Source organism: Spodoptera frugiperda, chromosome 14 (genome assembly GCF_023101765.2).
Source record: "Spodoptera frugiperda isolate SF20-4 chromosome 14, AGI-APGP_CSIRO_Sfru_2.0, whole genome shotgun sequence".
NCBI classification, from domain to species: Eukaryota; Metazoa; Arthropoda; class Insecta; order Lepidoptera; family Noctuidae; genus Spodoptera; species Spodoptera frugiperda.
The window spans coordinates 3,454,262-3,469,990 of NC_064225.1; the positions used below are offsets into that span (position 1 = coordinate 3,454,262).

Consider the following 15,729-nt stretch of genomic DNA (forward strand, 5'->3'; position numbering starts at 1 on the left):
TGATTGTAAGCAATCGCCGTCGCCCATGGACACTCGAAACACCACAGGCGTTACAAGTGCACTGCAAACCTTTAGGCACCTTTTTGGGGTTTATACCATATTCAAAGTCAAAGTCATTTATTCTAATTAAACCATATACTTAGGTACTTTTGAAATGTCAACAAAGAAAGAAATAAACAATAGTATGTCAGTCTGTCCGTCAGTGAAGTTAGGTGCTTGTTCCAAAGTGTAGCTTCGAATGGAGAAGAACGAGCAAGAAACTTGACTCAATATCAAGTATCAACAAAAACAACCACCCTTTACATATCTAGACACACGGCAGTGTGTCCGCCAAGTTCGAGCAAAAAACCGACACACCGGCCGTGGGTTATATTACACGAACCATTTCGGGCCAAGTTCGACCCACCTATAACTCAAAATCTATTTTATCTACGCATATGAAATTTCTAGTATCTGTCGAGATCTACTTACTTATCTAAAATACAAAATTTCATTAATGTACCTATTGTAGGTCTTGAGATATTGACGTCAGAAAATCGCTATTTTTACTATACACTCACTGACTGACTCACTCATCAAAAACCTAGACCACTTCCAATGGTCGTATTGACTTGAAATTTGGCATGGAGGTAGGTGTTTAGGTCAAGGTAAAGGAAAAAATCTGAAAATGGCCAAGTGTGAGTCGGTTTTAGAAATAATGAAGGTGTAAAATCATACCCCTAAGGAACTAAAACAAAAAAATTATCTATATCTTCCAATGGTCGTACCGACCTAAAATTCGTTACGAAGGTTTGTATTTAGTCAAAGTAAAGTAAAAAAAGAAAATAAACCTTACAAAAATAAATGAAATCCCACCCAAAACATAAATGTGAAAGGCTGCCAAGTTCGATAATATTGGAATGCTTCGCCTATAAAAGAAGTGAGATCTAAATAAGTACCAAGTTCCATACACAGACTTCAGTTAAAAATGATATAACTTGGCAAGTTTTAATAGAAAATTATATACTTGACTCATTGCGTTTAGTAGGTTTATAACAAAGTGTGTGAAAACTTGCCAACTTGTTATATCATTTTTAACTGAAGTCTGTGTATGGAACTTGGTACTTATTTAGATCTCACTTCTTTTATAGGCGAAGCATTCCAATATTATCGAACTTGGCAGCCTTTCACATTTATGTTTTGGGTGGGTAAATATAACAATATTTTGTTTAAAAACGCCCAATCCATCACTGTGTAATCGCTCCTTAAAACAGTTGTGACTAGACATTATACAAGATGATGATACGATTATTTTCAATTAATTGTCACGAATTGACTCCGTATATTGCTCAATAAATAAGGTAATTGTAAAAAGCTTCGTCATGTTACGAGACAATATGCGATACCAATATTCAAAGTCATGAGCACAACTCTAATTGAACGTCGAATAAATACTATCGAGCGGTTAGTTGACCGAACAGTTTACAGTCACCAAGCCAGAAACAAACATGTCTCTAGTAAAGCTTTTGACCGTGGTTGCTTCTCTGGCTTTATCGGTACCGACCAGTGATGGTGCTAAAATTCTGGGCTTCTTCCCATTTCCATCTATCAGTCATCAAGTCGTATTCAGACCTCTGATGCTCGAACTCGCTCGAAGAGGCCACGAAGTGACAGTCATCACACCAGATCCAGCCTTCCCCAAAGGAGGAACACCAGCCAATTTTACCGAGATCGATGTCCACGATGCGTCATACCGCATATGGCACGAACAATTCGTTGGCACACCGAAAGGGCATAAAGGGAATTTTGTAAAAGATTTCAATATAATCTTCAACCTTAATGTAAAAATAGTAGACGTTGAGTTAAAAGATGTGGAAGTGCAAAGATTGCTTAACGATAAGAACCAGACATTTGATCTGATATTCGCCGAAGCGATGATGAGACCTGCTGTAGTATTATCCCATATATACAACGCTCCAGTGATACTAATGAGTTCTTATGGAACGTTCAGTGACAATTACGCTGTCATGGGTGCACCTATTCATCCATTTTTGTACCCGTTCTCTGTCAGTAGAAGATTGCATAGTACATCTTTGTGGGACAAAATTGGACATTTGTACGATTACATAAGGATTGAGATTATACAGAGAAACAGCTACGTTGAAGAGAATCGAATGCTCCGATCACATTTTGGAGCGGACCTACCATCGATTCAAGAGATGAACAACAATGTCGCTATGATGTTTTTGAATATGTATCCAGTTTTCGAAGGGAACCACCCTGTTCCTCCATCTGTTATACACATGGGTGGTATTCATCAGATTCCTGACAAGCCGCTGCCTAAGGTAAGCAAAATAATGTATTATAAAAGGTACCCATTAGACATTATAATTATCGCCGTTTACTAAACATCATCCGCCCTTAAGGAATCTTCCACCTGTTTCTTACTTTTATAGTCCTAGTTATTTATAGTGATAGGATACTTAAAAAAAATCTTACATAACTCTTTCGCTTCATCGACAGCTAACAGTCATTCATGCTCGTCGGTTAAAGGTACTTTTAATTTGGCCTTTCACTACATAGTGTAAAATAAAGTCGCTTTTTCTGTCCATATTTCCTTTTGTATGGTTAAATCTTTAAAACTACGCAACGCATTTTGATTCGATCTTTTTTAATAGATAGTAATTTAAGAGGAAGGGTTATATGTATAACACATGCATAATATATCACTATTATACCCATGCGAAGCTGGTGCGGGTCGCTAGTCTTAAATGTATCGCCAATCTGGTGTCTATATATGTCCGTCTATTTACCCGACTAACTGTTTGACGAGGCACTCGATTAGTTTCAAGCCAAGCTACAGACTCATATTCATGAGCAGCATTCCGCGACACACACGACTCGATGGATTTTGGCTTGAGAGGTGTCGTTTGATTCGTATTTACTGTGAGAGTGACACTGGATATATAAAAATTATAAAAAAAAAACACTATATGGCGGATTTTTAAATAATAATTATGACAATGATCTATCTATCTTTAATTATTTTTATAATATATAATAGAGTTTTAAGTGTCTCCTGAAAAACTTACTCATAAAGAGTTAGCTGGTTTGTCAATTTAGGTATCAAATAGTATTTTTGAACAATTTAGCCTAACATTAATTCCTCATACTTCCACAGGACTTAAAATCATACCTAGATTCTTCTAAAAACGGCGTAGTCTACGTCAGTTTTGGAACAAACGTGGATCCAACATTGTTACCTCCTGAGAAAATTGCAATGTTCATACGAGCATTCTCCAGATTGCCCTACGACGTGCTATGGAAGTGGAACAAGGACGAACTGCCGGGACGTACGGACAATATCAAGATATCTAAATGGCTTCCACAGTCCGACTTGCTGAGTAAGTCTAGTTGTTGTTCTAGCAAATATGTGTTTTGTATAGAATTGGTCTGACGGAGTTGCTCCTGAATGTTGTGTTTCTAAAAATATTGCTAGAAAATTTGTTGATACAAAATGTACGAGTTGCTTCTGTTTTTGGTAATATGTAGTAGTAGATTTGTTGATACGAAATAGACTAAGTAATATTTTTAGCTTCATAATCTAAAAAGGAGGGACTGCCTCGTTGGTCGAGTAGTGCGACTGCCGGACAAGAGGTCTCGGGTTCGATTCCCGTGTTGGGCAAAGTATTACTAGGCTTTATTCGGTTTTTCGAAAATTTCTCACGGAGTCTGGAATTGTGCCCAGTATATTTTATTATGGCAATAGGCTTGTACCCCATTACATGGCATTTATATCACATATGGTGAAAAGTGGGTGTACATTGTATAGCGTAATATTCCTGGAGAGGTAGGCAGAGGTGCACATAATGACACTATCGAAGTAATATTGTGTTTAAAAATCTAGCTCACAATAATTTAATTGTTCAACATTTTACAGAACACCCAAAAATCAAAGCATTCATAACACAAGGAGGTCTACAATCAACCGACGAGGCTATAACTGCGGGAGTACCTCTGATTGGTATACCAATGTTTGGAGACCAATGGTATAATGTAGTCAAATATGAAAAGCTGAAGATTGGACTGAAGTTGGAATTAGACACCATTACTGAAGAAATTCTAGAAAATGCTATTCACAAAGTTATTGATGATGACAGGTTAGTATCATAATCAGTTATTTTTATTTAACTGCTAACAGAGATTTAAACTCGTGCATACGGGGCCTCAATGAGCCATCAGACCACCACAGATGGGGGCCCAGTATACGGGGCCTAGACCCGGAGCTGCCGACTGCCTAGCAGGATTATCAGGATCCTGACTTAAAAAGTAGGAGTAGGGATAACATTTTGTTTTGAGGGCTTTAGTTATACTATGTTAGAGCTAAAGGAGAGGGCTATATCCAGTAGATGGACAACGTCTGATGATGATAATCGAATGTTCTATATTGATTATTTAACTATAGGACTAAAATTAGACTAATAATACATGATAATTATGTTTTACTGAAACTTTTAAAGATAAGTTTTATCAACAGTAATTATATAGACTTACATTCTGTTCTGTTATCAAAGTCATTAGGTTGATATTCGATTAGAATTAAGGCTACAATGACGGCGATGACTTGCGAAGAATATTTTTTATGCAACGGTGAAAACAAAGACTTGTGTAACCAAAGATAGCAACATTACATATAGCATAACATTTAGCTTTAAAAGTAGCCATAGCTTTAATGGGAGGTAGTGTCGTGTTTAATGAATATACAACTGAATACTTATTCAACCCTTCCATTGTTTCCAGTTATCGACGTAACATAGAAAAACTGAGAAGTGTTATGCAAGATGAACCAATGGCTCCTCTAGAGCGCGCCGTGTGGTGGACGGAGCACGTGCTGCGTCACGGCGGCGCGAGACATCTGCGTGGACCTGCAGCCAACATGTCGTGGGCAGAGTACCTCGAACTAGAACTAGTACTGACACTTCTTCTAGCCCTGATCATCACCACAGCTACCATCATTCTGCTAGCTAAATATATATACGATAAAGTTTTAAGAAAATATGTCGCTATTATTAAAATTAAGCGAGCGTGATGATTATAGCAGTTTTATGGGTATTTTTTGATTACTTGTATATTGATAGATATGTACGCTTCATTTAGAATAGAAGGATAACAAAAGATAAATTATTTATAGAGAGTTGATAGAAATATTGTAGATATAGTAATGTAAAGTGCATGTCATTTCGCGAGGGATGATAAGCAAAAGTGAACTTACAATGCACTATCTTATAGCCGGTTTTTGGTTCCTACAGACATCATAATTATTATATGGTGGAGTTGCTTATGGCAATAGGCTCCCCCAATATAACATGGGACTTACAACATAAATGGTGAAAAGTGGGTGTACATTGTACAGTAGCATTACGTGCCGTAATGTGCACCTCTGCCTACCCCTTCGGGGATAAAAGGCGTGGCGATACGAAGGATCAATTTTATATAATCCACTGTCTTTGTTATTACTGATGTTAAAATAAAATGTAAAATACTAGCTCATGCTCATTTCTTCGCTTGATATAATATTTGTCTCGATTTATTGTAATAGAAAAATCAAGAACCAGCATTTTCAAACTACATATCTTTAGGCTTCCAAAAAATTCGTCGCTGGTCTTATAATGTTGTCATACATTAAACTCACTTTTTCATTATTACTCCATAATATTTCATCCTATTTAACTTCCCATTTAATTATAGTTTTACATCTTCAAATTTAAAAGTACTCATGATCTCGCACCAGACATAAAATCTTGAAATGCTTATTTATTCCACCATGACCATTATTACATAGTTTTAAGTAGTAATTTAAAACAAACAAATATGTAGCTATAATAAGTAAATAAATATTTTAAATTATAAACATTTTTGTTATTTCTTTGTTAATAACAACCCAAGAGTTCAGCATCACTTGTATCTCCACGATCACGGGGTCACGTAAGATCAGGAGATCCATCTGCTCGTTTGTTCCTATAAAAAAGTCTCACAATGAAATTAGCTTTTTGTTCTGAGGAGAATTTTAAGATCGCAACAATACACATATTAAATCTAATTGTAAAATTTTGGTAAAGGTTATTAATGGCCTGATTAATTTTATAAATGTCTCGATGTTGCTATGTCCGTTAATTAATTTTGATCTCAAATCATGCGCTTAAAACACGTCCTTGTATCCAGTGCATTGGTCAGTCAATTCCACTAAGGAAAATACTATTGCATAACATTATACAATCAATTATCTCCAAATTCAAATGTTGAAGTTTAACGGTTATTATAAGTATTACACAATATTATGCCACTGTCTCATATAAACAATGTTATGTATTATCTCTTTGCTACTGCTGCATATAAATAGACCTTTATTTGCTAAATTGATCAGTATACGTCCCGATCCCAATCACACAGGACACGTACAATGTCGCTCCTATTGTACATCGTCACGTGTTTCACATTGACGTTTGCACCAAATGAAGCCGCAAGAATTCTCGGAGTGTTCCCAGTACCATCGATCAGTCACCAAGTGGTGTTCCGTAGTATAACCCAAGAACTAGCTCGGAGAGGGCATGAGCTGGTCATCATCACACCAGACCCAGCCTTCCCTAAAGGCAAAACCCCAGCGAATCTCACAGAAATCAACGTCCATGATGTAGCATACAAAATGTGGAGAGACGACATTCAAGACATAGCGATAGGAGAGATCCATGGAATTTTACACGAATACGCCATTATAATGAAATTGATGGCCAAAGTTGTCGATGTGGAATTGAAAACAGAAGAAGTACAAAAACTACTGAACGATAAAAGCCAAAAATTCGATTTGGTGTTAGCAGAAGCTTGTGTTAGATCAGCTGTGGTGTTCTCTCATATTTATAAGGCGCCAGTGATTTTGATCAGTTCGTTCGGTCCGTTTCTTGACAATTACAATGTGATGGGTGCTGCAACCCACCCAATGTTGTACGCAAATAATATGAGTCGAAGATTTAACAACCTTACAATGTGGGATAAGATTGTGAAGTTGTACTACCGTTTTAATATCGAAGTGATGTTAAACAACAACTATGAGTATGAAAACAATATGCTGAGGTCACATTTCGGCCCTGATCTGCCTCCAATTGAAGAAATGTATAACAACGTTGCAATGTTCTTTCTGAATCTTCATCCCATTTTTGAAGGCAACTATCCCGTGCCTCCGTCTGTGGTGCACATTGGTGGTATCCATCAGGTTCCTGAAAAGGAATTGCCAAAGGTAATTACTTATTTGAATAATTTTAGACGATTATAATAATTTGCTTACACAGAAAAGCGTAAATTATGAAGTTAGTTGGCTTAACTATGCGTGGTATTTAATTAACTGTATTCAAATAAGCAGTCGTAGTAGAGTGGAGTCGTATAATTTCTCATGATAAGTTTGAAATTGCTAAACCGCATTGAGCAAGCGTGGTGATTAATGCTCAAACCTTCTCCGTGTGAAATGAGGCCTTTGGTCAGTAGTGGCTACTTAAAGGCCGTTGATATACGTATAATGTATTCAAACAAGCGGCCAGGTTGCATTAAATTACTTTTCACTTTACTTACTACTTATTATAATTTCCAGGACCTCCAAAATTACTTGGACTCATCCAAAAATGGTGTAATCTACGTGAGCTTCGGCACAAACGTAGAACCATCGACTTTACCGGCTGAGAAGTTGAAGGTTTTGGTAGATGTTCTGTCCAGAGTACCTTATGATGTGCTGATGAAATGGAATAAGGATGTCCTTCCTGGGATTGGATCCAACATCAAATTGTCTAAGTGGCTGCCTCAGACTGATGTGTTGAGTAAGTAAATATATATTGATTTCTAGTTACTGCACGATTCCCGCTCTGCACAACTCTTTGTGTGATCTACAAATTGTGGTTTCGGGGCTGGGTTTCGTGTGTATGTGAACTTGTATATTTGTAAACGCACCCACGATACAGGAGAAAACACTAATGTGGGGCAACGTTTAAAAAAAAGGCATTTTCTCGTGGTTGAAATATTAATCATATTAATTAATATAACTTCAACTTACAATTCATTTTCTGAGATAAACGTTACAATACAAAATATTTAATAGTTTCAACGGAAATTCAAATCGACAAGTAAACATCTAAACAAACTTTTAAATTTATAATATTAAACCCAAAAAGCAATGCTTGGAAAAGTAATAAAACTCATTCAAAAAGACACACACGAATAAAATTACAACCATTATTAATTTCAGGACATCCCAAAGTAAAGCTGTTCATAACACAAGGAGGTCTACAATCAACAGACGAGGCTATAGCAGCCAAGGTACCTCTGATTGGTCTACCAATGTGGGGAGACCAATGGTACAATGTAGAAAGATACGAACGACTCAAGATTGGACTCAATCTAGACATCAAGACGCTCACTGAAGAAGTATTCGAGAATGCCATCAATAATGTTATTGAAGATGAAAGGTGAGATAGATATTTAGACTAATAATTACAAAAAATATAATTAATATTTTAATAGGCATTTTATTTTAACCATTAGCAAGATTTATTAACATTTTCAATTCAATACAATTCAAGTTTGGAAAACTTAAAATATCACACGCAAAGTATTATTTTTAATACAGAGAAATAACGCCTGGTAAAAAATAGTAGCAATCTACCTAAAACTCAAAAATTCTTATTGCTATTGGTTGTATAGTTTTGACATTAAATAATAATTATTGAGACTTTATTGAATTGAAATAATTGCATTAACATTAAGATTGGTTTCTAGAGTAATCGTCCAGAAATTATTTATGAGATGACTACGATTAGAACATTACCATGATTTTCGTCTGATTTTCTGCCCTTATAGAAATATTAGCTTCTGCCAACGGCTTCACCTGTGGTCCCAGTCTGTTTAGCCATTTTGATGTGATTGAGTAATAAACACAACACACATAAACTCACAAACATTCGCATTTATAATACATATTAGTAAGACTGGCTAAATACCACCACCAAAGCGTTATAACTTAAAATCAATTTCTTCATTTCCAGCTATCGCCGCAACATTAAAAGACTGAACTCCTTAATTCGAGACCAGCCTCAGCCTCCGCTAGAGCGTGCAATATGGTGGACGGAGCACGTGCTGCGTCACGGCGGCGCGAGACATCTGCGTGGACCTGCAGCCAACATGTCGTGGGCAGAGTACCTCGAACTAGAACTAGTACTAGTCATAGCTTTAGTCTTATTATTAACTTTAACCGTATCTATACTAGCTTTCTATTACTTTTATAATAATGTTTTAAGACATTACTTAATTGCTGGTAAGGTTAAAAGGAGTTGATTTTTGTTGGGTTTTAATAATTTTTAGCATCGGTTTTTTTGCCTGTCTTTCTCCATACTCCTAGATTATAGTACAGTCAACTAAATCATTTGGTAAGCGGGTATGAAAATAAGAATTTATTTAGTACAGACTTTTTAAGGGAGGATAATCATCCAATGACTTATCCATCTGTGATTTGTATCCAGTGTTAATATAATTTAGCTACAAAACGTGATGTTGTTATGTTTTTGTTATTTTTTTTTAACTATAAGTATAAATTGATTTCATTCAAACCAAAGTTTAATATTATGTGATGATAGATTTTAATTGTTAAATAAAATGATTTTGTTACTATTTTATTTTGTTTTTGAAGACTTTTATACCTGTCGCTATAACTCCTGAACCGATTTACATAGTTTTTTTTTTAATGACTTACCATTTTAACTGAAATGAAGATCAAATATGTACGTCGTATTGCAATCTTCTGTGCATCGTAAAGCATTTTACTTACAAAAGATTATTTGTCTACATTTTATATTTTAACAACTAAAATGAAAATCACAGCATTGTTATTCCATTAAAACTGAATTTAAAACCTTTTAAAGTCAGCTAGACACATAAATCAAATTAGTCACACATGATGAACATAAATAATATACGAATGGACTAAAATTGTAAACCATTTTGTCATGAAAACGTATGTGAGTGAATCAGTACAATTAACATTAAGCTATGTGACAGCCGATTCCGATGTGATAGATTTTTTTTTTTTTTGATGGGGGAATGATGACTTTTCTCGCCTTGGGCGAGGCGAGAGGGAGTGTCAGACTCTTACTGACTAAAAACCACCACGTTCCTACTCCTGCTTTTCGAACTGGAGCCCCGGTAAACCCACTAGGTAGTCCGAAGTTCCGGATAAATGTCACAGTTGCCTAGAGGTTTAAGACGCTTGATTCTCATGCTTACCAACGGCATTCACCAATATAACTTTTGCAGAGTTATATGTAGGTATGTACTTTTTAAGATTATTTAGACACCACTGACAAACAGTGAAGGATAAAGTCGTGAGATAACCTGGACTTATAATTTCTAATTATAAGTTTGAAATCATGAGCAACAAACAAACTCAAACATGAGCTTTTGGCCAGCAGTAGCCCATTTATTTTTATTTATTTTTATTAAAAATAGCGTTTCTCCACACTATTATTTTCTCTTGTATTGTGTATCGGTTTACAAACATACAAGTTCACATACACATCACACCCAGACCCTATAGATTTATAGACAGTTAATGATAACAAATTTTCATGACCTAACATTATGCATGAACTCCTTTTCGAGAGACTTACGATATCATCAAGGTGGCTGGTAGTGGTTGGAAGCGTAGAGCTGAAGATCGAGCTCAATGGCGTGCCATTGGAGAGACCTATGTACAGTGGACGAGAACAGGGGCCTTAGTCTGCTATTACAATTGTGTCAGAATGGTCGATCATTTTTTGGTGCGGGAGGGACGGAGCTATGTGGGTTGTATAGCTCCTTCCCTCTTACACTGCTCAATGATCGACAATTCTGACACAATTGTAATAGCAGACTAATGCCCGAATACTAAAATGCTACTCAATTTTAAGTTGTACTTATATATCGTGCTATCTAAGTCATTTTATAAAGAATTGATAAGGATAGAACTAATTTTGAGAGCGTCTTAAAATTGAGTAGCGTTTGAGTATTCGGACATAAGGCCCCAGGCTGATGATGATGATGATAATAATGAACCCGTTTTATTAAAACACATAAAGATTACTTTGAAATAATAAACGATGCTGAACTATCCACACGATTGTTAGCAAACAAGTTTTAAAACAAATTGACACATAATACAATCTTGAACTTGATTATAAATAATTATTTTAAACTTACGTCACTCTATTGTTCTTCGTAATAAAATTAAAACTTTAATTTAGATAAACAAGGCTTGCTAATTATTGCATTACTAACTCTTCGTCTGTGGCTTCACTCGCGTATAATTTTGATTTTTGTCGAATAAGTCATAACCTAGCAGTACCTAATACATTATAAAAGAGCATGTATGAAAAGACTCATGACTGTTGATGAAGTGAAAGAGGTATGTAAGAATCGTAGCAACTGGCGTTCCATATTAGAGACTGTCTGTCTGTCTTGTCTACCCGACTAACTGTGTAACTGTCTTGATTAATTGTGCCAATTTAGAATATACCTCTATAACTAAAAATCTCGGTTTACTCGCATACATTAATGGAGAAAAGCTCTACTAGTTTCGAGTCACAGAGGGGATTCTTCATCATGAGCATGATAGGATAGACCTCAACCTATCCCCATGGGAGACAGTTAGTCCTATTAATGACAGGTTGTATTTCTTAGTCACTCCCTGAAAAGTAAATTTTCTAATGTTGAAAGAAATTTTCCAATCGGTCAATTAGTTTTGTGGCTTTCTCAAAGCAAACAAACCAGCAAATCATATTTCTTATTTATAATTTTCATGCATTTCAAAGATGTACACAAATATAAGGAAGCGTATTATGAAAACACGGTTCAGTTCTAAACTCAAATAGTTATAACCACGATGTCTCAGTTTCCAAATATTCAGTGCTTCATATTCAGTGCGTTATTAGAATATTTTGTCGAAAGTGCTAGAATTTTAGCAGTGCTACCAGTTCCTTCAATCAGTCACCAAATAGTATACAGACCTTTAACTCAAGAATTAGCAAGACGAGGTCATGAAGTGACAGTCATCACACCAGATCCAGCATTTCCTAAAGGGAAAACACCACCAAATTTAACAGAAATTGATGTACATGATAGCTACAAGATTTGGACAGAGCGACTCAATACTATCCCAGAAAACAAAGAAAGAGATGCTTTGGAAGAATTAGAAATATTCTTAGACTTAGGCTATGAATTGAGTGATGCGCAGCTATCTCACGAAGATGTTAAAGCTTTGATCAAAAACAAAAAGGAAGACTATTTTGATTTGCTCATAATAGAATCGTGTGAAACAATTAGTTTGGGATATTCGCACATATTTACGGCGCCAGTGATTCTAATTAGTTCTCTGTCTCAGTCTTACGACGAAATTGATATGATAGGGGCAGCTATACACCCAATCCTGTACACTTCTATACATAAGATAAAAAATTCATACGATTTGACTCCATGGGATAAGATTAAAGAGTTATACAATTACTATAAGTATTTGAAAATATACGAGAGAGATGAAATACGGAAGCATGTTATGCTTAAAAAACATTTTGGAGCTGAAGTCCCTTCTATATCGGTGTTGAAGAATAATATTGATATGTTCTTCATAAATGTGAATCCTATATTTGAGGGTGTAAGACCTGTGCCTCCATCTGTGGTGTATATAGGTGGGCTTCATCGCAAACCTACCAAGGAACTTCCTATGGTGAGTATGAATCAAAGGTGTTTTAAAAGGAATATGTAAAATATTAGCTTAGTAAATCTTTTTAATTCGTTATTTTCAGTGCGAAAATATTTAAGTGTGATTTCAATAATTATTAAAGAATGTAACAATGCTTGACTCTGAATCCGAGTACTTCAACTTTTTTATCTGCTCTAACACTAGTGTGTACAACTCTACATTATTGAAGTGAAATAAAATTACCTATCATATGACAATTTTGGGCTTTATAAATGCAGTTGGCCCACCGTCATCATCACATCAATACACACACATTGGCAGATTTCAAAATCATTGCTAATTCTAATTTTGAAGGTGCTACTCTTTTATATATTTCCAGGAACTCAAATCATATCTAGACTCTTCTAAATATGGTGTGATATACATCAGTTTTGGTACAAACGTGGATCCAACTCTGTTACCAGCTGACAGGATCGAAGTTCTAGTGAAAACACTATCTCAGTTGCCTTACGATATTCTATGGAAATGGAACGGTGATGTTCTGCCGGGACGCACGGATAATATTAGGATAGCAAAATGGCTGCCACAGCAAGATCTTCTGCGTAAGTTTGATTTAACAGAATAATAACTTTTACTTTTTAACTGAGACAATTGTCGTACAGCCCAGCAATTTATACTACGCTAGACTCGATCATTTGGAAAAAACTTTTTTTATGCCAAGTTGCTTAAAATGTGTGTTTACATACGTCATAAAAAATTAGTGAAGAAATATGCAAAAATAAGAAAGTTGCCGGCATCTTATAAAACGCTAAGTAAAGGTACTTTTTGAGGGTCACTCGATTTATATTACGCCAACTATTATTAGCGGAGTTCCGGGGACCTCACTTTGGTCACACAATCCGTGCAACACTGCACTAACTCATAGTTAGCGTAGTTTCAGTGCCGGTTTTCGTGTGTATACTGTGTTCTGTTTGTAATTATGAACTGACTTAGCGACTTTTACATAGTAAATACTAAATGTGTTAACGTATCTGGATTAGTCTTTGAGGGGACTCTAACTTGAGGGTTATTTGGTGATGAATTGGTTTCAGGACATCCAAAAGTAAAACTGTTCATAACACAAGGAGGTCTACAATCAACAGATGAGGCTATAATAGCAGGAGTACCTCTGATTGGTATACCAATGTTTGGAGACCAGAGATTTAATGTGGAAAGATACGTTTATCATAAAATTGGAGTTAAACTTGATATGGACACACTTACTGTAGAAGAATTCAAAAATGCTATTGAAACAGTAATAGGTAATGAAAGGTAAGTTTATGTCATGTGGCTCAATAACATTGAAATTCTATTCTGCCTTCTGGGAACAATTCTGAACTTTTTCTGATTGAGTTTTTGGATATATTGTAAGAGCCATGCTTTAGCACGAATGGACCTAGCACGGTTGTGTGAATGAGGTTAACGGAGGCCCAATTCCTCCTTCTCATTCCCCGATTCCCCAAAACACTTGAATACTTGTAACGCCTCTGGTGTTTCGAGTGTCATGAACGGCGGCGATTGCTTATCATCAGGTGATCCGTCTGCTCGTTTACCGGCTTATGCCGTAAAAAAAACAAATATATTATTTTGCACCTGCCTTAAATTGTAACACATAAAATCTCCACAAGCATCTTGCCTATTTAGAATATCAAACCCAAGATGAAGATTTTTAAATGCCAGACTAACACGACTCTCAAAAACTTATTCTATTACTAATCACAAATATAAGATCTGGAAGTCTTTGAATAGACTCTTATGGATTATTTGATGATGAATTACTTTCAGGACATCCAAAAGTAAAGCTATTTATAACACAAGGAGGTCTACAATCAACAGATGAGGCTATAATAGCAGGAGTACCTCTGATTGGTATACCAATGTTTGGTGATCAGAGATTTAATGTGGAAAGATACGTTTATCACAAAATTGGACTGAAACTTGACATGGACACGCTTACTGTAGAAGAATTAAAAAATGCGATTAAAACAGTTATAGGTAATGAAAGGTAAGTTCTTGTTATGTGACTCAATAACATTGAAATTCTATTCTGCCTTCTGGGAACAATTCTGAACTTTGACTAATTGGATTTCTCGATATTTTTAAGATTCTAAGAAGACCTGGCATAGAATTTAAAATCATGACGTATTACAAAGCAGTTATGGAGTATTTTTTATGAATGATCTTGACTAAACGTCATAGTATAGCGTGTTCTAAAAGTTCACAAGCTTTTTAAAATGATGATATCTGTTAAATCAGCCTGAGAATTGAGCATCAGCCTTGGTGAACTTTCTATCTCATGTAAATCGCAGAAATTAAGACTCATCTCCTAGATAATAGACTTATTTTTTCTATTTGCAGCTATCGTCAAAATGTGGTGAGTCTTCGCAACAAGATGTACGACCAGCCTCAGCCTCCTCTAGAGCGCGCCGTGTGGTGGACGGAGCACGTGCTGCGTCACGGCGGCGCGAGACATCTGCGTGGACCTGCAGCCAACATGTCGTGGGCAGAGTACCTCGAACTAGAATTAGTGTTCACTTTACTATTAGGATTGTTAACTGTATTATTATTCAGCATTTTAGTCCTATATTTAATTTGGCAATGTGTGTTAACTAAATATTTGAGAATGAGAATAAAATGTGAGTGATAAAGTTTATAAGTAAATTCTGTACATTTTTTTAGGTTCTACACCCATATTTTTACTGAGAAATACAACCCGGGTCTTTTCAAGGTCAGAGTAGATAGGTACTTTCTAACTCTGTATGCTCCATCCTCGGCCACATCTTCGCTGTCCTGGCAGAATGATGTTGGTTCCCAAACGCAGATTAATCAACGTTAAAAAAAATATTACAAATGCACTACTTCTATAGGTGATTCGTATATCCGTCATGGAGAGAGTAAAGCAACACATTAAAATTTGAGACGACAACACGACATTATAATTTATA

The 15,729-nt window shown here is 35.8% G+C and overlaps 3 protein-coding genes across 3 annotated transcripts; all 3 read left to right on the forward strand.

The window, feature by feature from the left end:
- The first annotated feature begins 1,454 nt into the window (after positions 1-1,454).
- Positions 1,455-5,079, forward strand: LOC118279412 (UDP-glucosyltransferase 2). Its single transcript, XM_035599104.2, has 4 exons — positions 1,455-2,324; positions 3,161-3,383; positions 3,920-4,139; positions 4,780-5,079. The coding sequence occupies exons 1-4, from the start codon at positions 1,488-1,490 to the stop codon at positions 5,066-5,068; spliced, it is 1,569 nt and encodes a 522-aa protein (XP_035454997.2). The 5' UTR covers positions 1,455-1,487; the 3' UTR covers positions 5,069-5,079.
- A 1,299-nt stretch (positions 5,080-6,378) lies between these two features.
- On the forward strand, positions 6,379-9,684 carry LOC126910590 (UDP-glucosyltransferase 2-like). The gene is made up of 4 exons (XM_035599106.2): positions 6,379-7,270; positions 7,619-7,841; positions 8,267-8,486; positions 9,063-9,684. The coding sequence occupies exons 1-4, from the start codon at positions 6,440-6,442 to the stop codon at positions 9,349-9,351; spliced, it is 1,563 nt and encodes a 520-aa protein (XP_035454999.2). The 5' UTR covers positions 6,379-6,439; the 3' UTR covers positions 9,352-9,684.
- Positions 9,685-11,929: 2,245 nt separating this feature from the next.
- Positions 11,930-15,456, forward strand: LOC126911419 (UDP-glycosyltransferase UGT5-like). Its single transcript, XM_050698507.1, has 4 exons — positions 11,930-12,769; positions 13,125-13,347; positions 13,837-14,056; positions 15,143-15,456. The coding sequence occupies exons 1-4, from the start codon at positions 11,930-11,932 to the stop codon at positions 15,426-15,428; spliced, it is 1,569 nt and encodes a 522-aa protein (XP_050554464.1). The 3' UTR covers positions 15,429-15,456.
- Positions 15,457-15,729: the final 273 nt, after the last annotated feature.

Coding starts and splice junctions, on each gene's coding strand:
- LOC126911419 (XM_050698507.1), top strand. CDS start 11,930: ATGTCTCAGTTTCCAAATATTCAGTGCTTCATATTCAGTGCGTTATTA. Junction 12,770..13,124: donor CTACCAAGGAACTTCCTATG/GTGAGTATGAAT, acceptor ATATATTTCCAG/GAACTCAAATCATATCTAGA. Junction 13,348..13,836: donor GCCACAGCAAGATCTTCTGC/GTAAGTTTGATT, acceptor AATTGGTTTCAG/GACATCCAAAAGTAAAACTG.
- LOC118279412 (XM_035599104.2), top strand. CDS start 1,488: ATGTCTCTAGTAAAGCTTTTGACCGTGGTTGCTTCTCTGGCTTTATCG. Junction 2,325..3,160: donor CTGACAAGCCGCTGCCTAAG/GTAAGCAAAATA, acceptor ATACTTCCACAG/GACTTAAAATCATACCTAGA. Junction 3,384..3,919: donor TCCACAGTCCGACTTGCTGA/GTAAGTCTAGTT, acceptor AACATTTTACAG/AACACCCAAAAATCAAAGCA.
- LOC126910590 (XM_035599106.2), top strand. CDS start 6,440: ATGTCGCTCCTATTGTACATCGTCACGTGTTTCACATTGACGTTTGCA. Junction 7,842..8,266: donor GCCTCAGACTGATGTGTTGA/GTAAGTAAATAT, acceptor TATTAATTTCAG/GACATCCCAAAGTAAAGCTG. Junction 8,487..9,062: donor AATGTTATTGAAGATGAAAG/GTGAGATAGATA, acceptor CTTCATTTCCAG/CTATCGCCGCAACATTAAAA.